At 49.4% G+C, this 25,393-nt stretch overlaps 1 protein-coding gene across 2 annotated transcripts; it reads left to right on the top strand.

The window, feature by feature from the left end:
- The first annotated feature begins 29 nt into the window (after positions 1 to 29).
- On the top strand, positions 30 to 25,393 carry MFSD6 (major facilitator superfamily domain containing 6). Of its 2 annotated transcripts, XM_083154260.1 has the most exons (6): positions 30 to 558; positions 16,358 to 16,519; positions 17,281 to 17,379; positions 22,262 to 22,542; positions 23,228 to 23,247; positions 24,570 to 24,707. In XM_083154260.1, the coding sequence occupies exons 1-5, from the start codon at positions 519 to 521 to the stop codon at positions 23,243 to 23,245; spliced, it is 600 nt and encodes a 199-aa protein (XP_083010386.1). In that variant the 5' UTR covers positions 30 to 518; the 3' UTR covers positions 23,246 to 23,247; positions 24,570 to 24,707. The 2 variants fall into 2 exon arrangements, with proteins under 2 accessions (XP_083010386.1, XP_083010385.1); XM_083154259.1 differs by lacking the exon at positions 23,228 to 23,247 and having other exon boundaries at positions 38 to 558; positions 24,570 to 25,393.

The raw sequence follows: 25,393 nt of genomic DNA, 5'->3' as shown, positions 1-25,393 counted from the left end.
TTATCATCATCTCCCATTTATTTCATTTCCAGTTTGATTATTCTCCTCAGTGTGTAATATATATATAATAGTTGTATACAGGCCAAGTCTCCCGTCCCCAAAATTCCAGAATGCAGAATATATTTAGCGCAGCTGAGATAGGGAAGTACACAGACTTTGGGGCCAATTCGGCCCCGTCCATGATGGTGGGTGTCTGCGATGCAAACCCCCGAAGCAAGCGCCTTCAGAGATTTCCTCATTCGCCGCAACGGTCGCTGCCTGAGTGTTCACTTCGTTTCATGGGCGCCCCTATAGAAACGCTGCGTGGACCCCCGCAAAGGCAGGCGTGCCCCTGCCTGCTTGGATGATGTCACATGACGCCAGCGCCCTCCCCATTTGCCAGAAAGCGTTAATTTGCTCTTGTAGACTTCCCAGCGCGTATTCAGTAACCGTGTCTGATTCTCTGCTGTCTTCCTCGCAGGGTGCTGTACATAGGCCTGGCCTGTAACACTGCCCGCTATCTATATATCTCCTACTTGATGAATGCCTGGACCGTCCTGCCCATGGAAGTACTGCAGGGTAAGTAAGGCCGCATTTTACATGAACAGAAAAATCTGTCGCAATTGCTCATTTGTTATGATACACACCACCTTCTCCACAAGTGTATCCCCCTCTCTTACCTGGCTGTGTGGGAGGAGCTAAAGTCTGCACCAGCCAGTGGGAGGAGCCAGACAGCTAATTGGGTTAATTGTACCGAGCGCTCATGTTTTCCAGCTACAGGAAAAAACGTGATTTGGGTTTTAAAAAATTAAATAAAACAAAAAACATATTTTTTTGTTTTCAACTTTTTTTTTTCTGGTTTATTTCAGCTTTGTTTGTATTCATGTTTTAATGAAAAAAAAAAAATCTGGATCCTGCTTATTATATTAGTACAATGCTATGTATTACACATCGTGATCAATGCTACACTAACAATACGCTGTTATTAGGCTTTAATGTGATTTATTTTTATCTTTTAATAAAACCATTGTTTTTATGCTGATATCGGTGGCAGTGGCGGTGAGGATATGCGCCTTATGTGTACGGGCTTTAGTAAGAGCAGGAAACCACACGAGGAGAGAGGGCCCTGCTTGTGATAGCTTACATTCTAAAGGGGAGGGGCAGACAGACTGGGGTGACGCAGCTGGGGAGGGGCAGACAGACTAGGGTGCCACAGAAGGGGAGGGGCAGACAGACTGGGGTGACACAGAAGGGGAGGGGCAGACAGACTGGGGTGACGCAGCTGGGGAGGGGCAGACAGACTAGGGTGCCACAGAAGGGGAGGGGCAGACAGACTGGGGTGACGCAGCTGGGGAGGGGCAGACAGACTAGGGTGCCACAGAAGGGGAGGGGCAGACAGACTTGGGTGACGCAGCTGTGGAGGGGCAGACAGACTGGGGTGACGCAGCTGGGGAGGGGCAGACAGACTAGGGTGCCACAGAAGGGGAGGGGCAGACAGACTGGGGTGACACAGAAGGGGAGGGGCAGACAGACTGGGGTGACGCAGCTGGGGAAGACTGTGAGCTGGGAATAGATTTCCCTATATCTGTGTGTGTGTGTGTGTGTGTGTGTGTGTGTGTGTACTGCATTGATTCAGCTCACCCATATGCAGACCACAAGCTACAAAAACATGTAATAAAACCAGGGATTCCCTTTTAACAGGCTTTTTTTTTTTTTTTTGGAAATCAGAGCGTGGTGCAATAAAACCAGGGATTCCCTTTTAACAGGCTTTTTTTTTTTTTTTTGGAAATCAGAGCGTGGTGCCTAATGTCACAGCATAATACCTAAGTCAGAAAGTTTAAACCAGCGAACTCTGCTGTAGGCACAAAACTTCCACTTATAATACAGACATTCCAGGGACGAAGCCCCTGCCCCTCTTATCATTAACATTAGAAGCCAAACCAGTCTTTTACGAGAAAAACTGGAAAGAATGAATGTGTAATGGGCTGGCAGCATGGTCTCTGTTACACTATGCACCGGAGTATTGGTTTCTGCCCCCTAATACATTATATGCCCTGTACTTTTCCTACATTGTCGTGAACTGCGTTCTTGTTTTGCCTATTTGTCTATGTAATCTGTAAGTGGGCGCTGCGGATCCCTTGTGGCGCCATATAAATAAAGATGATGATAGTAGTAATAATAATAAACAGCCATATTTAATTACTACCAATACTGACGAGACAAGGTTTATAATCGACCAGAGAATTGTATAATGTTCAGGTCGAATTGATATTTAATGTGGGCTCTTATCTTCTGACAGTCGGAAAGTCAGTGCCTCGGCGAAAACAGCCGCCAATAGTCGAAAACGGCCGTGGATTCGACAATCCTGGAGCCCTTTCCGACAATGCAGATTCGTCTTAATGAGGCGAATCTGCAGCAGGCGAGTTCCGGCCGTTTCCAGTCAGGATTGAATATTAGCAGCCAGTATTTCTGCCTGCGGAAATATCATCCCACATTGAATACACCCCCCCCCCCTCAATATCACAATTTAATGTATGTAAACAGGTCTTCTCTCATGATTGCATTTACAACATGCTCAAAATGTTTGATATATGTGGTAAGGGAATCGCGCACATTACATAGTGTACACGGTCTGAGGACTGACTTGCTGACAGATGGTAATGGAAGTACATATGTAAATCTCTGTTCCTTCTGATTACAAAGGACAGTTAAATAGTGAGAATCTGAAGGAACAGTTATATAATGTGTATGTGCCATATCGGATGTTTCCGTGCACATTTGAGCATACTGTAGTGAGTATCCAGCTGTAGATCTGGCCCATCCGCAGCGCAGCATGGTTTTATAAATCTACAAATTGCCCCTTTTGTTTGATTTTCTCATAACCAGGCCCATTGCAGCTGCACAGTTATTGCAGTGAAGTGATCCTGTCAGTCCTTATAATGAAAGGTGCACAAATATCTCTGTAATGAATGTGTTCCATCCCAAATGAGCAGAACTATCACATTATCCCATCACCGTAGAACAGGTGGAACAGCCACCTTTCAGAAGCCTTTGTTCGGCCAGGTGCTGACGTCAGGACCTTCTCACATGTCACTGACTTCAGTGAGGTCTTTTGAAGATCTTTTTGGACTGTGCTCAGCGAGGATCACGCCCGGTAACTAAACAAGTCACCGAGCCATGACACACACACAGCAGCATATGAGCACGCCCAGCCGGGCCGAGGTGCTGCCTACTGCAAATGCTACTCAGACCTTGCAAACACTTATATTAGTAAAATCTACACTGCCGCAACAGCGCAGGCTTCAGTACACTTTAACCCTTTCAGTGCCAACGGCTCTGTGAGAGATGTGCAAAATATCCGCTAAAAATGCCAACATCGCTGACATTTGTTAGATAAATTCAAATATAAAAAAAATGTACAAAAAAACACATTATATTCATTGTGATGAATAACAATGTTTGCGTGGCAATTTTAACACCTTAATTGACAAATTCACTTGGCACTCACAGGGTTAATGCTATATCCTTTTACACACAAGAGGCTCAGAGGTATGTTCTCTGTGTCCGATCTCTGCTCCTTGTGCAGGAGCGCAGCGGGGACATTAGGAAAGCACGCCATCTCAGATTTGCGCACACGTCGGCTGCGATGACACCGACTCACAAGAATGTTTCTATTAAATCCCAGGTATGCGGCTGGGCGCTGAGTGTACAGAGCTTGTCGATCTAAGTTGTGCTTGGAATAACTGAAGGGAGGACACCTAGCTAAACATGTCAGACATGCCGGCGTACTTCTCTCTTGGCTCTGAGTCACCCCTAATTAGGAAGTTTAAAGTTCAAAGCGTTTGCCAAATCGAGTGTCCCAACACATCCGTATCAGTGTCACTCACTGTCTCTGCTGCGCCATCAGCAGGAGAATGTGCTGCTCACCAGTAGGGGGAGAGATCCAGACCCCACCGCTCAGCTTGTTGGATATGGGGGGGGGGGGGGGTGCATAATAATACAATTGGATTTCTTGGGGAAATTCTGGCTTTGGATTGGTGCAGGCTATTAGGGACATGGGAATGGATACCCCCATTGACGGATTATTTAAAAACAAAAAATGGTAAACAATGAAACTCAGAGTTTACTGCAGTGGAAACCAAACTTTTTAAACTATTGTGCCCTAGAGGATCAGAATTTTTTGCACGGCACCCCTAGACCAAAAATGGATTATTGATCATTTAAAAAACATATATTAAATTAAGGAAGTTGTGTTTTATATGTTATTCGGAGGGTTTAAATACTTGGTGACGGACAGAATTTGCTTCTATTTGTCCACATAATTATAACGGTAACCACCAGTACTATTTGCGTTGGTCCTAGACCCCCCAACCCAAGGCACCCCTGTAATTGTCCCGAGGCACCCCAAGGTGCCATGGCACACAGTTTGGGAACCACTGGTGGTTTATTGTATCAAATATTATAATGTACTAGTCAAAACGAGGTACTTTCACTTTAATCTGTGACAGTTTTTACTTTCTCTTTGAACTGTGACACATTTTAACCCACAAACTCTCCACTCCACCCCCAGTCCATGTCTGCTCCTGCCTCCTGTCTTCTTAGCTCTCTCTATCCTCCGAGACAACCGTCAGCAGCTAAATACATAGGTGCAAGCTCTGCGGGTGATAGAACACCCAAATATTGGTCTTGCTACCACGTCTGTGTATGTTACTGTGTGTGATATTGGGGTCAGGTAAAGGGGCATAATGAGCTCTGTAATCATTTGTATAAAGTCTCCTATAAGCAGTGACGTCACTGTTGTTATTGATGAGTAATCTGTATTGATAGATGGCTGATACCGGGGGGGGGTGTGTATTACTAGCAGTCACACACTGATGAGATGTTACGCAGTAGCCGCTATCAGTGCTGTGTCCTGTTATTACTGGGTATAAGGAAGGACCCCGTGTTATTACATGACGATCAGTCTGAGTGATCTCTTGTCACCCACATGACTGCAGCCGTTACAGCTGATAACATAAGTCATGTGTCACTGAATGATAGAACAATAACATGGGTTCTCTATCTGTTTATCTATGTAGACCTAAGTGAGCCCAGATTTCCCCGCTGAGAACCCATGGGACGTATTGGAGTGACGGGGGCGCAATTGGTTGCTGTTCCTAAGTCGGAATGGCAGACCATACCTCCTGCTGGTAGCCAGGAACCTGTGGGACTTATTGGAGTAACGGGGACGTTCTAGGCCGACCAGTGTCACAGTTGGTTGCTGTTCCTGTGGTGGAATGGCAGACTGTACCTCCTACTGGTAGCCAGGAACCTGTGGGACATATTGGAGTGACGGGGGCATTCTAGGCTGACCAGCGTCACAGTTGGTCGCTGTTCCTAAGGGGGAATGGCAGACCATACCTCCTGCTGGTAGCCAGGAACCTGTGGGACGTATTGGAGTAACGGGGGCATTCTAGGCTGACCAGCGTCACAGTTGGTCGCTGTTCCTAAGGGGGAATGGCAGACCGTACCTCCTGCTGGTAACCAGGAACCTATGGGACGTATTGGAGTGACGGGGACGTTCTAGGCCGACCAGTGTCACAGTTGGTCACTGTCCCTAAGGGGGAATGGCAGACCATACCTCCTGCTGGTATCCAGGAACCTATGGGATGTATTGGAGTGACGGGGGCGTTCTAGGCCGACCAGCGTCACAGTTGGTCGCTGTTCCTAAGGGGGAATGGCAGACCATACCTCCTGCTGGTAGCCAGGAACCTGTGGGACTTATTGGAGTAACGGGGACGTTCTAGGCCGACCAGTGTCACAGTTGGTTGCTGTTCCTGTGGTGGAATGGCAGACCGTACCTCCTGCTGGTAACCAGGAACCTATGGGACGTATTGGAGTGACGGGGGCATTCTAGGCTGACCAGCGTCACAGTTGGTCGCTGTTCCTAAGGGGGAATGGCAGACCGTACCTCCTGCTGGTAACCAGGAACCTATGGGACGTATTGGAGTGACGGGGGCGTTGTAGGCCGACCAGCGTCACAGTTGGTCGCTGTTCCTAAGGGGGAATGGCAGACCATACCTCCTGCTGGTAGCCAGGAACCTGTGGGACTTATTGGAGTAACAGGGATGTTCTAGGCCGACCAGTGTCACAGTTGGTCGCTGTTCCTAAGTCGGAATGGCAGACCATACCTCCTGCTGGTATCCAGGAACCTATGGGACGTATTGGAGTGACGGGGGCATTCTAGGCCGACCAGTGTCACAGTTGGTCGCTGTTCCTATGGCGGAATGGCAGACCGTACCTCCTGCTGGTAGCCAGGAACCTGTGGGACGTATTGGAGTGACGGGAGCATTCTAGGCCGACCAGTGTCACAGTTGGTAACTGTTCCTAAGGCAGAATGGCAGACCGTACCTCCTACTGGTAGCCAGGAACCTGTGGGACGTATTGGAGTGACGGGGGCGTTCTAGGCCGACCAGTGTCACAGTTGGTCGCTGTTCCTAAGGCGGAATGGCAGACCGTACCTCCTGCTGGTAGCCAGGAACCTGTGGGACGTATTGGAGTGACAGGGCGTTCTAGGCCGACCAGTGTCACAGTTGGTCGCTGTTCCTAAGGCGGAATGGCAGACCGTACCTCCTGCTGGTAGCCAGGAACCTGTGGGACGTATTGGAGTGACGGGGCGTTCTAGGCCGACCAGTGTCACAGTTGGTCGCTGTTCCTATGGCGGAATGGCAGACCGTACCTCCTGCTGGTAGCCAGGAACCTGTGGGACTTATTGGAGTGACGGGGGCGTTCTAGGCCGACCAGTGTCACAGTTGGTCGCTGTTCCTAAGGCAGAATGGCAGACTGTACCTCCTACTGGTAGCCAGGAACCTGTGGGACGTATTGGAGTGACGGGAGCATTCTAGGTTGACCAGTGTTACAGTTGGTCACTGTTCCTAAGGCGGAATGGCAGACCGTACCTCCTGCTGGTAGCCAGGAACCTGTGGGACGTATTGGAGTGACGGGGCGTTCTAGGCCGACCAGTGTCACAGTTGGTCGCTGTTCCTATGGCGGAATGGCAGACCGTACCTCCTGCTGGTAGCCAGGAACCTGTGGGACGTATTGGAGTGACGGGGGCATTCTAGGTCGACCAGTGTCACAGTTGGTTGCTGTTCCTAAGGAAGAATGGCAGACCATACCTCCTGCTGGTAGCCAGGAACCTGTGGGACGTATTGGAGTGACGGGAGCATTCTAGGTTGACCACTGTTACAGTTGGTCACTGTTCCTAAGGCGGAATGGCAGACCGTACCTCCTGCTGGTAGCCAGGAACCTGTGGGACCTATTGGAGTGACGGGGCGTTCTAGGCCGACCAGTGTCACAGTTGGTCGCTGTTCCTAAGGCAGAATGGCAGACCGTACGTCCTGCTGGAAGCCAGGAACCTGTGGCCAGTTGGCCAAGAAGGGGTCTGTGGTAATCACTGTACATGGTGGTCCTATAGCGTACTGACGTCACTGACATCTCACTGATCTATTAGTTATCGGTGTCCAATCACGGCATCGGCCGTGCAGGGCGATGGTGTAATAGCGGTGGGCATCGGCCGCGTAGGACGTTGGTGTAATAGTGGTGGGCATCGGCCGTGCAGGACGATGGTGTAATAGTGGTGGGCATCGGCCGTGCAGGACAATGGTGTAATAGTGGTGGGCATGGCCGTGCAGGACGATGGTGTGATAGCGGTGGGCATCGGCCGTGCAGGACGATGGTGTAATAGCGGTGGGCATCGGCCATGTAGGAAGATGGTGTAATAGTGGTGGGCATCGGCCGTGTAGGACGATGCTGTAATAGCGGAGGGCATCGGCCATGTAGGACGATGCTGTAATAGTGGTGGGCATCGGCCGTGCAAGATGATGGTGTAATAGCGGAGGGCATCGGCTGTGTAGGACGATGCTGTAATAGTGGTGGGCATCGGCCGTGTAGGACGATGCTGTAATAGCATCGGGCGTGTAGGACGATGCTGTAATAGCGTCGGGCATCAGGCGTGTAGGACGATGGTGTGATAGCGGAGGGCATCGGCCGTGTAGGACGATGGTGTAATGGCGGTGGGTATCGGCCCTGTAGGACGATGGTGTAATGGCGGTGGGTATCGGCCGTGTAGGACGATGGTGTAATGGCGGTGGGTATCGGCCGTGTAGGACGATGGTGTAATGGCGGTGGGTATCGGCCGTGTAGGACGATGGTGTAATGGCGGTGGGTATCGGCCGTGTAGGACGATGGTGTAATAGCGGTGGGTGTAGGATGATGGTGTAATCGCGGTGGGTATCGGCCCTGTAGGACGATGGTGTAATCGCGGTGGGTATCGGCCCAGTAGGACGATGGTGTAATCGCGGTGGGTATCGGCCCTGTAGGACGATGGTGTAATCGCGGTGGGTATCGGCCGTGTGGGACGATGGTGTAATCGCGGTGGGTATCGGCCGTGTGGGACAATGGTGTAATCGCGGTGGGTATCGGGTATTTAGGACAATGGTGTTGGCACATCGGAGTTACTGCCGGCGGTGGCTTCATGTTGGCACACTGCCAGGCAGCAATAAAGATTACTATGAATAAACTTTGTTCCACTTCCTGTAATAACAGAAATAACAAAACCGGCCCAATGTCTGCGGACCCGGAGCTGATCCGCATCTATGGCGTGAGTCAGTATTATTCATAGCCATGCATTATAATATCCCATTATTAGATGGTGATGAAGATCCCGTACAGCCCAGGACTCCTGCACACACTATATATATATATATATATATATATATATATATATATATATATATATATATATATATATATATATATATATATATATATATATATATATATATATATATATATATATATATATATAGCAGCAAATAAGTGGCACTCGGAGGCTTGTTAAGGAGGTGAAAATAGCAGGAATATTTATTTCCCTGCACTAGGAATAAATATTCCTGCTATTTTCACCTCCTTAACAAGCCTCCGAGTGCCACTTATTTGCTGCTGTATTCTACTCAAGGACACCCCTTTTGGAAAGAGGGCACCGGAGCAAGCTATTGGCATCCATCTTCAGACCTGAGTGCCGGCCTCATTGTTGTGTGTGTATATATATATATATATATATATATATATATATATATATATATATATATATATATATATATATATATATATATATATATATATATATATATATATATATATATATATATATATTCTCTCCATGACTTATAAATAAGCCCATCACAGTTGTATTCCCGCTGTGTGGTTCTATGTTCTGCAGAGAATGTTCTGCGTCTGGATTATTTGTGCCCCGGGACATTTGGAAGGCGGTCCGTACCTGAGAGAGATACAATAGGATACACCGACCGCAGATAGGATTCCTCATAGAGGCCCTGTGGCTGGAAGTCCGCCGCGATCTCATTACCAGATAGTTTTGTTCCTCTCGTTCTGTCCTGATGAATCTGCCAAGGTTACATGTAATAACGAGGGAGAGAGAACTGGGAGCACTTCCAGCATGAGCGCACAATAGGAGTCTGGAAAAATATTATTTTTATATAATTAAGTGATGAGTGGGGGGGAAGGGGGGGTTGTTGGGTTTGGTTTTTTTTTTAAGTAAATGAGCTTGCAGGGTGTTGCTACAGGGGGGGGGGGGGATATGAGGGTTAGGCAGTTGGGGGGGGGGGGGTTTGATTGGGATTACGGTAATGCTACAGGAGGGGGGTTAGGTTTTGGCACTTTGTGGAGGGCTATGTTTATGCTATGAGATGGGAGATTTAGATTTGAGATGGGAGGGTTAGGCACTTGGGGGAGGGGCTAGGATTATGGGGGGTGATGTTAGGGTTATGGGCCCCATACATCAGCAATAACAATTTATGGATTTCCAGATACAGGGATTTTTTGGCCAGATAAATGGATTTTACAATCTATCTGACTTTGCCCACACATTACAGATTTATTTCAGTGATCGGCAGATTTTTCCATCTAAAGATTGCATCTTCATATCTGGAAATTGCCCCAATCGATTGTCATTTCAGCTGTTCATAATGTAAATACATGAAGACGACGAATTGGGAATGCCCACACATATGAAAAAGATCCGCAGATAATACCAGAATATTAAACATGTTTAAAAACCTGATTAAGCAATCGATTGGCGATTTTTGATTGGGATTGCCAAAAGGGGGAGCCCACACATCTAAAATTAATTGTGGCAATCATCTCCATATCTGAAAATTGGCACAATTAATTGCTGATGTATGGGGCCCTTTAGGCAGTCCGGGGAGAGATAGGCACTTGGGGGGATTAGGGTTAGGCTACAGGAGGGGAGGTTAGGGTTTGACAGGGGGAGGGGCTGGGATTATGCTATGGGAGTCGGGATTAGGGTTAGGCTCTATGGTAGGGAATATTAGGGGGAGGGGTAAAGGAGTCTTGCACGGGGGGGGGGGGAGGCACATAGTCTGGTGTTACACATGCTTTGGTGTGACTTGGTAGCATTGCGCAACTTTTTCTTATCCGATACGTGTTAAAAAATAATAATGCATACCACCCCCCACAAATCCCCTATTGTCGGTGGACAGAATTAGACCTCTCCCTCCCCATGATAAATCTGTGCCCCCACCCCCTGTCCTCAGTAGTTGTGGCCTCACTTACTAAACCACCTATATGCTCATTAATAATGATACTGGAAATGTCAGGGCAAAATACTGATCCCTGTGGCAAGATTTGGGAATTACAACGGTATTCAAACCTGTGAAACTTTATTCCTCCCTGTTACAGTACAAGCATGACGTTACTATGGAAACATCTCACACGTTGGCTGATGAAAGAACAGATTCTACTTATCCAATTACAAAATCTCTCATTTTGCAAAACCGCGGTAGTAGCACGGCACCAAAGCGGATCTCTGTAGTGTCCTGTCTACAAGCGTTTAAGGGATTATCCGTAATTTCTACAGTGATCAATAGGCTGATTTCTCTCTAACAGCACAGGTTATAACGTGTCCTGACGGGATCCACGTATACAGGATGTTTTGGCTTTCTGTGTACCGCAAATAAAATAATCTGTGCATCACTACCAACATCCGCCCAGTCAGAACATGTCCTGTGTGTCACTACCAACGTCCACCCAGTCAGAACATGTCCTGTGGTGCATCACAACCAACATCCGCCCAGTCAGAACGTGTCCTGTGGTGCATCACAACCAACATCCGTCCAGTCAGAACGTGTCCTGTGCGTCACTACCAACGTCCGCCCAGTCAGAACGTGTCCTGTGCGTCACTGTAAACGTCCGCCCAGTCAGAACGTGTCCTGTGCATCACTGCCAACGTCCGCCCAGTCAGAACGTGTCCTGTGCGTCACTGCCAACGTCCTCCCAGTCAGAACGTGTCCTGTGCGTCACTACCAACGTCCGCCCAGTCAGAATGTGTCCTGTGCGTCACTACCAACGTCCGCCCAGTCAGAACGTGTCCTGTGCGTCACTACCAACGTCCGCCCAGTCAGAACGTGTCCTGTGCTTCACTACCAACATCCGCCCAGTCAGAACATGTCCTGTGTTTCACTACCAACGTCCACCCAGTCAGAACATGTCCTGTGGTGCATCACAACCAACATCCGCCCAGTCAGAACGTGTCCTGTGGTGCATCACAACCAACATCCACCCAGTCAGAACGTATCCTGTGCGTCACTACCAACGTCCGCCCAGTCAGAACGTGTCCTGTGCGTCACTGCCAACGTCCACCCAGTCAGAACGTGTCCTGTGCGTCACTGCCAACGTCCGCCCAGTCAGAACGTGTCCTGTGCGTCACTGCCAACGTCCGCCCAGTCAGAACGTGTCCTGTGCGTCACTGCCAACGTCCGCCCAGTCAGAACGTGTCCTGTGCGTCACTGCCAACGTCCTCCCAGGCAGAACGTGTCCTGTGCGTCACTACCAACGTCCGCCCAGTCAGAATGTGTCCTGTGCGTCACTACCAACGTCCGCCCAGTCAGAACGTGTCCTGTGCGTCACTACCAACGTCCGCCCAGTCAGAACGTGTCCTGTGCTTCACTACCAACGTCCGCCCAGTCAGAACATGTCCTGTGTTTCACTACCAACATCCGCCCAGTCAGAACGTGTCCTGTGGTGCATCACAACCAACATCCACCCAGTCAGAACGTGTCCTGTGCGTCACTACCAACGTCCGCCCAGTCAGAACGTGTCCTGTGCGTCACTGCCAACGTCCGCCCAGTCAGAACGTGTCCCGTGCGTCACTGCCAACGTCCGCCCAGTCAGAACGTGTCCTGTGCGTCACTGCCAACGTCCTCCCAGTCAGAACGTGTCCTGTGCGTCACTACCAACGTCCGCCCAGTCAGAACTTGTCCTGTGCGTCACTACCAACGTCCGCCCAGTCAGAACGTGTCCTGTGCGTCACTGCCAACGTCCGCCCAGTCAGAACGTGTCCTGTGCGTCACTGCCAACATCCGCCCAGTCAGAACGTGTCCTGTGCTTCACTACCAACATCCGCCCAGTCAGAACATGTCCTGTGTTTCACTACCAACATCCGCCCAGTCAGAACGTGTCCTGTGGTGCATCACAACCAACATCCACCCAGTCAGAACGTGTCCTGTGCGTCACTACCAACGTCCGCCCAGTCAGAACGTGTCCTGTGCGTCACTGCCAACGTCCGCCCAGTCAGAACGTGTCCCGTGCGTCACTGCCAACGTCCGCCCAGTCAGAACGTGTCCTGTGCGTCACTGCCAACGTCCTCCCAGTCAGAACGTGTCCTGTGCGTCACTACCAACGTCCGCCCAGTCAGAACTTGTCCTGTGCGTCACTACCAACGTCCGCCCAGTCAGAACGTGTCCTGTGCGTCACTGCCAACGTCCGCCCAGTCAGAACGTGTCCTGTGCGTCACTGCCAACGTCCGCCCAGTCAGAACGTGTCCTGTGCGTCACTGCCAACGTCCGCCCAGTCAGAACGTGTCCTGTGCGTCACTGCCAATGTCCTCCCAGGCAGAACGTGTCCTGTGCGTCACTACCAACGTCCGCCCAGTCAGAATGTGTCCTGTGCGTCACTACCAACGTCCGCCCAGTCAGAACGTGTCCTGTGCGTCACTACCAACGTCCGCCCAGTCAGAACGTGTCCTGTGCTTCACTACCAACATCCGCCCAGTCAGAACATGTCCTGTGTTTCACTACCAACATCCGCCCAGTCAGAACGTGTCCTGTGGTGCATCACAACCAACATCCACCCAGTCAGAACGTGTCCTGTGCGTCACTACCAACGTCCGCCCAGTCAGAACGTGTCCTGTGCGTCACTGCCAACGTCCGCCCAGTCAGAACGTGTCCCGTGCGTCACTGCCAACGTCCGCCCAGTCAGAACGTGTCCTGTGCGTCACTACCAACGTCCTCCCAGTCAGAACGTGTCCTGTGCGTCACTACCAACGTCCGCCCAGTCAGAACTTGTCCTGTGCGTCACTACCAACGTCCGCCCAGTCAGAACGTGTCCTGTGCGTCACTGCCAACATCCGCCCAGTCAGGACGTGTCCTGTGCGTCACTGCCAACATCCGCCCAGTCAGAACGTGTCCTGTGCGAGCGGCTGCAGTACACGGATACTGTGTCCATGTCGACTTACGTCGAAAATAGGACCTTTTGATTGTTGACCTTCCCATTGTTGGCCTATTGCTTGTGTAAACCTTCCCACCCAGTCAACCTAAGCAGTGTCGACCTAATGTATGTGGATCCTATGACCCAAGCCCGCTCTTGCTAAAGTTGATGTTTCGCTATGTTCTCGGCAACCGGCAAATAAAACCACAAAAGCGTCAGCATTTGGGTATTTACCACCATAACCATAATATTTCTTGTTCTATATTTGCAGGATGAGGTCACAGTATCATATTGTCATCCTGTGACTTCACGTGTAATCCTCGGCTGAGCTTTGTAATAGCTGTCACTTAGGGCCTTATTCGAGTTCACTCTTTCAGACAAAATCCTTCTTAGATGGACAAAACTATGTGCACTGCAGGGGGGCAGATGTAACTTGTGCAGAGATAATTAGATTTGGGTGGGGTTTTACTTCAAAGTGAGATCTATATTGCAGTGTTAAAATAAAGCAGCCAGTATTTACCCTGCACAGAAACACCAAAAAAATCACCAAATCTATTTCCATCTGTACATGTTACATCTGCCCCCCTGCAGTGCACATGGTTTTGTCCATCTAAGAAGGATTTTGTCAGAAAGAGTGAACTCGAATAAGAACCATAATGTGACCGAAGCTGGACCTTACTGTAGTATAATGTGTCACTGTGCGTTCTCTGCAGGTGTGACCGGCGCTGGTCCTTACTGTAGTATAATGTGTCACTGTGCGTTCTCTGCAGGTGTGACCGTCGCTGGTTCTTACTGTAGTATAATGTGTCACTGTGCGTTCTCTGCGGGTGTGACCGGCGCTGGTCCTTACTGTAGTATAATGTGTCACTGTGCGTTCTCTGCAGGTGTGACCGGCGCTGGTTCTTACTGTAGTATAATGTGTCACTGTGCGTTCTCTGCGGGTGTGACCGGCGCTGGTCCTTACTGTAGTATAATGTGTCACTGTGCGTTCTCTGCGGGTGTGACCGGCGCTGGTCCTTACTGTAGTATAATGTGTCACTGTGCGTTCTCTGCAGGTGTGACCGGCGCTGGTCCTTACTGTAGTATAATGTGTCACTGTGCGTTCTCTGCGGGTGTGACCGGCGCTGGTCCTTACTGTAGTATAATGTGTCACTGTGCGTTCTCTGCGGGTGTGACCGGCGCTGGTCCTTACTGTAGTATAATGTGTCACTGTGTGTTCTCTGCAGGTGTGACCGGCGCTGGTTCTTACTGTAGTATAATGTGTCACTGTGCGTTCTCTGCGGGTGTGACCGAAGCTGGACCTTACTGTAGTATAATGTGTCACTGTGCGTTCTCTGCAGGTGTGACCGGCGCTGGTCCTTACTGTAGTATAATGTGTCACTGTGCGTTCTCTGCAGGTGTGACCGGCGCTGGTTCTTACTGTAGTATAATGTGTCACTGTGCGTTCTCTGCGGGTGTGACCGGCGCTGGTCCTTACTGTAGTATAATGTGTCACTGTGCGTTCTCTGCAGGTGTGACCGGCGCTGGTCCTTACTGTAGTATAATGTGTCACTGTGCGTTCTCTGCAGGTGTGACCGGCGCTGGTTCTTACTGTAGTATAATGTGTCACTGTGCGTTCTCTGCGGGTGTGACCGGCGCTGGTCCTTACTGTAGTATAACTGTGCGTTCTCTGCAGGTGTGACCGGCGCTGGTCCTTACTGTAGTATAATGTGTCACTGTGCGTTCTCTGCGGGTGTGACCGAAGCTGGACCTTACTGTAGTATAATGTGTCACTGTGCGTTCTCTGCAGGTGTGACCGGCGCTGGTCCTTACTGTAGTATAATGTGTCACTGTGCGTTCTCTGCGGGTGTGACCGGCGCTGGTCCTTACTGTAGTATAATGTGTCACTGTGCGTTCTCTGCGGGTGTGACCGGCGCTGGTCCTTACTGTAGTATAATGTGTCACTGTGCGTTCTCTGCAGGTGTGACCGGCGCTGGTCCTTACTGTAGTATAATGTGTCACTGTGCGTTCTCTGCGGGTGTGACCGGCGCTGGTCCTTACTGTAGTATAATGTGTCACTGTGCGTTCTCTGCAGGTGTGACCGGCGCTGGTCCTTACTGTAGTATAATGTGTCACTGTGCGTTCTCTGCAGGTGTGACCGGCGCTGGTCCTTACTGTAGTATAATGTGTCACTGTGCGTTCTCTGCAGGTGTGACCGGCGCTGGTCCTTACTGTAGTATAATGTGTCACTGTGCGTTCTCTGCAGGTGTGACCGGCGCTGGTCCTTACTGTAGTATAATGTGTCACTGTGCGTTCTCTGCAGGTGTGACCGGCGCTGGTCCTTACTGTAGTATAATGTGTCACTGTGCGTTCTCTGCGGGTGTGACCGGCGCTGGTCCTTACTGTAGTATAATGTGTCACTGTGCGTTCTCTGCGGGTGTGACCGGCGCTGGTCCTTACTGTAGTATAATGTGTCACTGTGCGTTCTCTGCGGGTGTGACCGGCGCTGGTCCTTACTGTAGTATAATGTGTCACTGTGCGTTCTCTGCAGGTGTGACCGGCGCTGGTCCTTACTGTAGTATAATGTGTCACTGTGTGTTCTCTGCGGGTGTGACCGAAGCTGGTCCTTACTGTAGTATAATGTGTCACTGTGTGTTCTCTGCAGGTGTGACCGGCGCTGGTCCTTACTGTAGTATAATGTGTCACTGTGCGTTCTCTGCAGGTGTGACCGGCGCTGGTCCTTACTGTAGTATAATGTGTCACTGTGCGTTCTCTGCAGGTGTGACCGGCGCTGGTCCTTACTGTAGTATAATGTGTCACTGTGTGTTCTCTGCAGGTGTGACCCATGCAGCCATATGGGCGGCCTGCATCTCGTATCTCAGCGCCGCGGTGCCGCCATCCTTACGTACCTCCGCGCAGGGCATCCTGCAGGGCCTGCATCTGGGGCTCGGGAGAGGATGTGGAGCCATGATTGGCGGCGTCTTGGTCAACTTCTTTGGTAAGACACGATTTACACATCTATGGTTGCAGATGTGACTTTTTTTTTTTTTTAATGTATGTCATATAATTATTCTTTTTTACATTTATTTTCTGTACTCTGCAAAAGTCTAGGAATACACCAGCCTCCTGATAGACACACGGGTATATAGTCCGTTCCTTAGAGACAGCCACACCCGTAGCTCCGTGCGGTAATGCTGGGCACCTCTGTTATGTGACTGGGTAACAGATGATTGTCTACCAGGGTCGTACATTGTATACGGCCAAGCTACAATGTCCAGTCATAGCTTCACCCACATCTATATACCGTCATTTCACCAAGATAAGTGTATATCGCCCCAAACTTTCCAGAGACAGGTTCCGCTATAGATTGCCGGGCTGTCTGGGCGGGTTACTGTACTAGGTGCCATATCTGTAATCCTATAAGACATTTCCTGGAATGGTTTATAGTGTTTTTGGGAATTCCCGTTGGGCCCCATCCCCTACTCTATCAGAGGGTCAGTAAGTTGGAGGAGAGGGGCAGCGGATGGACACGGGGGTTAGGTTCCGGTCTATAGAAACTACAGGGAGGTTCCCTCTCCTGCCAATCAAAGTGGGTGGTCACCACCCCCTCCCGACCCCCTGCTCTTGGCGGCTGTGGGCCTTGCCATGTTGGTCCTGCCAGTGATTGGGGTGGCATTGTAGCTCTACATTCATTCTCTAACCTACAGCAAAGTTATCCCACCTGATGTTTATTGCCCAATGGTTGTGTGTGTGTTCCAGGTGCTGCGGAAACGTTCAGGGGCATCGGCATGGCGTCGCTGGTCATCCTCCTGCTCTTCGCCCTGATCCAGTGGGTGGCCGGGCCTCAGAATGAAAAAGGTACGTTGCAGAACATACACTGGGGGTTATTCTTGTCCGTTCGTTCGCAAGGGGTCCGATGGTGGGCGTATGCACATGTGAATATGCCGGGTGCGTGCGGCCATGGCGAACAGGGTGTTCAAGAAGTGCACACCCAAGATAGGGGGCATGGGGCAGCGGCGGATAGATGCGTCCATGGATCGCCCACCGTTTCATGGGCGTTCCCCTAGTAATCGCCCAGGGGGCAGCTGATATCACCAGATGCAAGGCATGCAAGGGGGGGCGGGTGACCCGGCATTCGCAGGGCGGCATTTGGTGGAATCGCAAGGTTGCAAATTCGCAGCCTTGCGAATCAACCAGAATAAGGGCCGCTGTCACTAATCTGTAGCTTCTCATTACATCTGGGGGGGGGGGAGCATAAAAACTGAGAAGAAGCACAGGGTCCTCATTCCGCTCCCGGGGAACAGGTTTGGGTTTGGCGCACGGCCGGGGACGGATGAGTTTGTCCAGTGGGACCGCTGCTCATCTTGAACGTCGTTCTCAAAGGACGTGCACCAAACCCTTCTCTGTGACACCGCGTTATCATCATACACCGCGGCAAGTTGGCGATGAATGTCGACTGCAGATACGCTTCTGTCTGCCAGCCGCGCCACCTTACATTGATGTTGGGCAAGGGTGACTGGTAAGAGGCTCAAGCTAATGGCCATGATTGGTGCAGTGGTTACCAGCTCTGTAAATTAGAATTAAATAAAGAACATTACACCCGTGTTCACTCTTTCTGACAAAATCCTTCTTAGATGGACAAAACCATGTGCACTGCAGGTGGGGCAGATGTAACTTGTGCAGAGAGAATTAGATTTGGGTGGGGTTTTACTTTAAAGTGAGATCTATATTGCAGTGTAAAAATAAAGCAGTCAGTATTTACCCTGCACAGAAACAAAATAACTCACTCAAATCTAATTCTCTCTGCACAAGTTACATCTGCCCCCTGCAGCGCACATGGTTTTATCCATCTAAGAAGGATTTTGTCAGAAAGAGTGAACTAGAATAAGGCCCTTAGTGACCCACTTTTGTAATTTGTTTAATAGAGATGGTGCCCTGTGCTGGTAACGCATCGCACCCCGCTAGCGCCCAAAGAAGCTCTTTGATCTTCCATGTCAGTCACTCAATACCAAACTGCACCAGAGACACGTGGGGGAATTTTGTGGCAAATGCAGAACGTTAGAGGTTTTTTTGTTTATAACCAGAACAGTTGCGATCGCTGTACTTATGTTGTGCCCTTAAATTCTGGTCACATTCCACTACAGCCCTCTGTGCCCAGATCGCGAGATGGGCAAATCAGGGTCTATATTAATTTCTGAAGCTTAGAGATGTAATTACAGTACTAGGACATGGTAATACTGGCTGGGGGCAATGTGCACAGCAGTATAGGAAATCTTGTGTTACCCCGCAAGTCAGAGAGGTATTCATGTACTTACACGTTTCCCCAGGTGTCGTTATTCCTGATAGAGAATGAACATGTATGTGCTTGTGTACCTTACAGGACTACATCTGTCCCCATGCACTCTTCTGTACCTTACAGGACTACATCTGTCCCCATGCACTCTTGTGTACCTTACAGGATTACATCTGTCCCCATGCACTCTTCTGTACCTTACAGGATTACATCTGTCCCCATGCACTCTTCTGTACCTTACAGGACTACATCTGTCCCCTGTGGAATCTTGGGTACCTTACGGGACTACATCTGTCCCCATGCACCCTTGTGTACCTTACAGGACTACATATGTCCCCATGCACTCTTGTGTACCTTACAGGACTACATCTGTCCCCATGCACCCTCGTGTATCTTACAGGACTACATCTGTCCCCATGCACCCTTGTGTATCTTACAGGACTACATCTGTCCCCCCTATACTCTTGTGTACATTACAGGATTACATCTGTCCCCTGTGGAATCTTGTGTACCTTATTGGACTACATCTGTCCCCATGCACTGTTGTGTATGGGATGTAGTTAATATCCCGGCGGTCGGGATCCCGACCGCCGAAATACCGACATATTCTCCCTCCGTGGGTGTCCACGACACCCCTGGAGGGAGAATAAATTAGTGTGCCGAGCGTAGCGAGGCACCAGGCCCGCTGCGTGGCGAGCGCAGCGAGCCCGCAAGGGGGGGCGATCCACGTCCCCCCCTTGTCGGCATTTCGGCTGTCGGGATTCCGGTGTCGGGATTCTGAACGCCGGGATCCCGACCGCCGGGATTCAGTACTGAATCCTTGTGTATCTTACAGGACTACAACAGTGCATGGGGACAGATGTAGTCCTGTAAGGTACACAAGATTGCACAGGGGACAGATGTAATCGTGTAATGTACACAAGAGTATAGGGGGGGGGACATATGTAGTCCTGTAAGATACACAACGGTGAATAGGGACAGATGTAGTCCTGTAAGATACACATCTGTTCCCCCCTATACTCTTGTGTATCTTATAGGACTACATCTGTCCCCATGCACCTTTGTGTATCTTACAGGACTACATTTGTCCCCCCCCCTATACTCTTGTGTACATTACACGATTACATCTGTCCCCTGTACAATCTTGTGTACCTTACAGGACTACATCTGTCCCCATGCACTCTTTTAGTCCTGTAAGATACACAACAGTGCATGGGGACAGATGTAGTCCCGTAAGGTACACAATATTCCAGAGGGGACTGATGTAATCGTGTAATGTACACAAAAGTGCATGGGGACAGATGTAGTCCTGTAAGATACACAACAGTGCATGGGGACAGATGTAGTCCTGTAAGATACACAACTGTCCCCCCCTATACTCTTGTGTACCTTACGGTCCTACATCTGTACCCATGCACTCTTGTGTACCTTGCGGGACTACATCTGTCCCCATGCACTCTTGTGTACCTTACGGTCCTACACCTGTCCCCCGTGGTATCTTGTGTACCACACAGGACTACATCTGTCCCCATGCACTCTTGTGTACCTTATGGTCCTACATCTGTCCCCATGCACTCTTGTGTACCTTGCGGGACTACATCTGTCCCCATGCACTCTTGTGTACCTTGCGGGACTACATCTGTACCCATGCACTCTTGTGTACCTTACGGTCCTACATCTGTACCCATGCACTCTTGTGTACCTTGCGGGACTACATCTGTCCCCATGCACTCTTGTGTACCTTGCGGGACTACATCTGTACCCATGCACTCTTGTGTACCTTGCGGGACTACATCTGTCCCCATGCACTCTTGTGTACCTTACGGTCCTACACCTGTCCCCCGTGGTATCTTGTGTACCACACAGGACTACATCTGTCCCCATGCACTCTTGTGTACTTTAAGGGACTACAACAGTCTCCATGCACTCTTTTGTAGCTCACGGGACTACATCTGTCCCTCGTGGAATCTTGTGTACCTTACGGGAGTACACCTGTCCCCATGCCCCACGCCCCTCTTGCACCCCCCCGCACCCTGCGTATGCACATGTGCAGAAATGCACATGCGCACAAACAAAACATAGGTCCCTGTGTGAATGCAGGTAAAACTACGAACGGACCAGAATGCACTCTTGTGCATCTAACCTGTTTTATCAGAGTTAGTACTTATAGTAACACAATCCAGCCTTTGTCCAAACATCTTTACATTGTTTTGCATTGTTCCAAAGAGAGAAAATCGCGTCTTTCTTCAATGGGTCCACTTAGCAAGACCTCTTTGTGATCTAATGTAGTATCCCATTACATAAGTACAGTCTAGTGCTCTCTACATTTCACTGCGGTAATGCCCTATGTTTACGGTGTACACTACATTGATGTAATGCCCGTTGCTCTCCTCATACACTACATTGATGTAATGCCCGTTGCTCTCCTCATACACTACATTGCTGTAATGCCGTTGCTCTCCTCATACACTACATTGCGGTATTGCCCTTTATTCCCGCCGTGCACTACATTGCGGTAATGCCCTTTGTTCCCGCCGTACACTACATTGTGGTAATGCCCTTTGTTCCCGCCGTACACTACATTACGGTAATGCCCTTTGTTCCCGCTGTACACTACATTGCGGTAATGCCCTTTGTTCCCGTTGTACACTACATTGCGGTAATGCCCTTTGTTCCCGCTGTACACTACATTGCGGTAATGCCCTTTGTTCCCGTTGTACACTACATTGCGGTAATGCCCTTTGTTCCCGCCGTACACTACATTGTGGTAATGCCCTTTGTTCCCGTCGTACACTACATTGTGGTAATGCCCTTTGTTCCCGTCGTACACTACATTGCAGTAATGCCCTTTGTTCCCGACATAAACTACATTGCGGTAATGCCCTTTGTTCCCGTTGTACACTACATTGTGGTAATGCCCTTTGTTCCCGCCGTACACTACATTGTGGTAATGCCCTTTGTTCCCGCCGTACACTACATTGTGGTAATGCCCTTTGTTCCCGTCGTACACTACATTGCAGTAATGCCCTTTGTTCCCGACATAAACTACATTGTGGTAATGCCCTTTGTTCCCACCGTACACTACATTGTGGTAATGCCCTTTGTTCCCGCCGTACACTACATTGCGGTAATGCCCTTTGTTCCCGCTGTACACTACATTGCGGTAATGCCCTTTGTTCCCGCTGTACACTACATTGCGGTAATGCCCTTTGTTCCCATTGTACACTACATTGTGGTAATGCCCTTTGTTCCCCGCGTACATGGTGACATAAATCACAGAGAAGTTTGATGCGTTGGTTTTTCTACAAATTAATATTGGCCACCAAACACTATTCCGGTTCCTGTTCCTTGTGATGCCTCAGAGGGGGGAGAGTGGACTCCTGTTGGCTGTACACCTACTGGTTTTGCAATATCCTTACACCTATGTATTCTTATTATTTATTGCAGATGAGTCCATGCTGGCAGAGAGAATACCTGTCCCCTCCAGCCCGGTTCCCATAGCCACTATCGACCTGGTACCGCAGCACGCAGAGAACATCATTCCTTCTACTCAAGCCAAGCTTCCACCAAAGAAGACCAAGCACCAGGAGGAGCAGGAGGATGTCAACCGTCCGGCTTGGGGGATCACCTCCTCGCCTTGGGTCTCACTCGCTTACGTCTTTTATCAAGTCAAGGAAATGCTGTCTCTGTCCAACACCAGCCAGGTCTCCGAGAGCCAACCACTGCAGGTATTGTCCACCAGGACCAGAGAAGTAGCTGAGGCAGGCTTACTGTGTAGTGTGAGGGCTCTGGCTGGATCATCCCATGCTGGTGCAATGGTAGCATTACATATAGTAATCATAGATAATATACACGCATGGGATGTCATCTTTCCATAGGTCAATGCTGCAGCTCCTGAGTCAGAGTCCTTTTGGGACAAACCATGTTGGAATGGAAGGGGTGCTTATGTGTGGAGCCCACAAATCCTGGGCAGCTTACTTTGCAGTGCAATTTAGAATTAAGCTAGGACTAGTTTGTGTGGCCCAAGCAAGTTCTGGGCTCATCACCCCCAACTTTGACCTGGTCATTATAAGATGGCAGGTGTGCTTCTGCAATCCACCAGGCCCTAGGCAGCTGCCAGTACCGCCTTCCACAGATGTGCCCTGCGCTGTGCCACGGTTACCGATACTCAGCCATGAATACATTGCGCACCATTTCCAGTCTGCGTGACGCAGTATACGGCATGCAGCTTCATTAGACTTCTATTTGCTGGGGGCGTCTGTAACCGCGATCACATGTGTACAGCGCAGAATCAGGTCGCTATGTACCAACATCAACTGCCTACAGCTAAGCGCTTGCTCCTGTGCTGTGTTGGTGTCATGTATAGAGACGTGTATTAAGTATTGTTTTTCTATTGCTGCTTTGGAATGACAGTTAGGAACCAAGAAGTGAAGGTAAGGTGCACCCACATTGCTGTGTTGTGTGATCGTATCTTTGTATCATTGGGGAGAATTGGCAGGTAACCTACATAATGGGGCTGCTGAGACCCCCAACGTTTATATGTAATATGGAGATATGGACACCGTTATATGGCACAGTATGAGAGACTGTACAAGAAATGCCCCTCACAGTCATGTCTATGCTTCTGTATGCGCAATGCCCCTCACAGTCATGTCTACTCTTCTGTATGCCCAACGCCCCTCAGTCATGTCTACTCTTCTGTCTGCCCAATGCTCCTCACAGTCATGTCTACACTTCTGTATGCACAACACCCCTCACAGTCATGCCTACACTTCTGTCTGCACAACACCCCTCACAGTCATGTCTACACTTCTGTCTGCACAACACCCCTCACAGTCATGTCTACACTTCTGTCTGCACAACGCCCCTCACAGTCATGCCTACACTTCTGTATGCACAACGCTCCTCACAGTCATGCCTACACTTCTGTATGCCCAACGCCCCTCAGTCATGCCTACACTTCTGTATGCCCAACGCCCCTCAGTCATGCCTACACTTCTGTATGCCCAACGCCCCTCAGTCATGCCTACACTTCTGTATGCCCAACGCCCCTCACAGTCATGTCTACTCTTCTGTATGCCCAATGTCCCTCAGTCATGTCTACACTTCTCTGTCCAATGCCCCTCACAATCATGTCTACACTGCTGTATGACCAAAGCCCCTCAGTCATGCCTACTCTTCTGTATGCACAATGCCCCTCAGTCATGTCTACATTTCTGTATGCCAACGCTCCTCACAGTCATGTCTACACTTCTGTATGCCAATGCTCCTCACAGTCATGTCTACACTTCTGTATGCACAACACCCCTCACAGTCATGTCTACTCTTCTGTCTGCCCAACACCCCTCACAGTCATGTCTACACTTCTGTATGCCCAATTCTCCTCAGTCATATCTAATCTTCTGTATGCCCAATGTCCCTCAGTCATGTCTACACTTCTCTGCCCAATGCCCCTCACAGCCATGTCTACACTTCTGTATGCCCAACGCCCCTCAGTCATGTCTACTCTTCTGTATGCCCAACGCCCCTCACAGTCATGCCTACACTTCTGAATGCTTAACGCCCCTTAGTCATATCTACACTTACCATATATATAGATGGGCTTTTGTGTAACCTCTTCCTAAGTATTGCATCTTTGCATGGGTCAGGTCCGTGGCTAAGTGTCCACATTAACGTCCTATATTTATTTACTCCTCAGCTTTGTCACTTACCCCTCCATTTTGTCACTTACCCCTCCATTTTGTTGTTCCTCCAGGAAAATAATGAAAGCAGCCATCCATTACAGAGCGAAGGGGAGACTGTGGAGGCAGCTGCCGTATCCCCTGATATTCAGGAGCCCAGCGGTCCTACAGATCTCAGCACGCAGAATGCGGCCCAGCCAGCGGACGCTGTCCTCTCAGAGCAGAATTCACTGCGCTCCTCCTCTCCACCAGACGATACGGGGCATTAACGCCGTCGCTGGAAATCTCAGCTGGTCCTACACTGGAAAACGCCCGACACCAGAGCAATTTTATTTTTTTAGTCACACATACAGTTGTATAAAAAGATTTATTCTGTTTTTAGCATCTGACGTTACATTTCCAAAGAGATTGGTTTCGGGACAATGCGGCTAAGCCCGGGGAACTAATTTTACTTTGCCAATGACACCGCATAAGTTGTACGCCGGTATGATCTCCTAGCCCAAAACCCCAAATCTCTTTATCTTTAAATATATCCGTAATATATATGTCAGATGCAGTGCAGTTACACATTAGCGAAGTAGACACCTTGGATTACAGTATATAATATATGAACACTACGTTTATCTGCACTTCAGTGTCATTTTTTAATGACAAGTTGGCGCCTTTCTTTGGTTTTGTTTCAATGTTTTACCTTCAAGCCTGGTTGTATCTTATTGCAATTATTCCGTGACGTTTATGTAGTGTATACGCCAGGCAGAAATAGCATTGGCCCAGTAATATTATAGATTGTTTTTACTTGTGTTCTATTTATGTTTTGTTCTTAAAGAATGGAGTGTGCTTTTACACGTTGCATGTGCCTTCAGTTTCATGAAAATATACACGAAAAAAAAATGAAGGA

This window comes from Crinia signifera, chromosome 7 (assembly GCF_055691185.1).
Source record: "Crinia signifera chromosome 7, ASM5569118v1, whole genome shotgun sequence".
NCBI classification, from domain to species: Eukaryota; Metazoa; Chordata; class Amphibia; order Anura; family Myobatrachidae; genus Crinia; species Crinia signifera.
The sequence above is the reverse complement of the archived record's forward strand: the minus strand, read 5'-3'. Positions and strand labels throughout refer to the sequence as shown.

Coding starts and splice junctions, on each gene's coding strand:
- MFSD6 (XM_083154259.1), top strand. CDS start 519: ATGAATGCCTGGACCGTCCTGCCCATGGAAGTACTGCAGG. Junction 559..16,357: donor GCCCATGGAAGTACTGCAGG/GTAAGTAAGGCC, acceptor TGTTCTCTGCAG/GTGTGACCCATGCAGCCATA. Junction 22,543..24,569: donor CCGAGAGCCAACCACTGCAG/GTATTGTCCACC, acceptor TTGTTCCTCCAG/GAAAATAATGAAAGCAGCCA.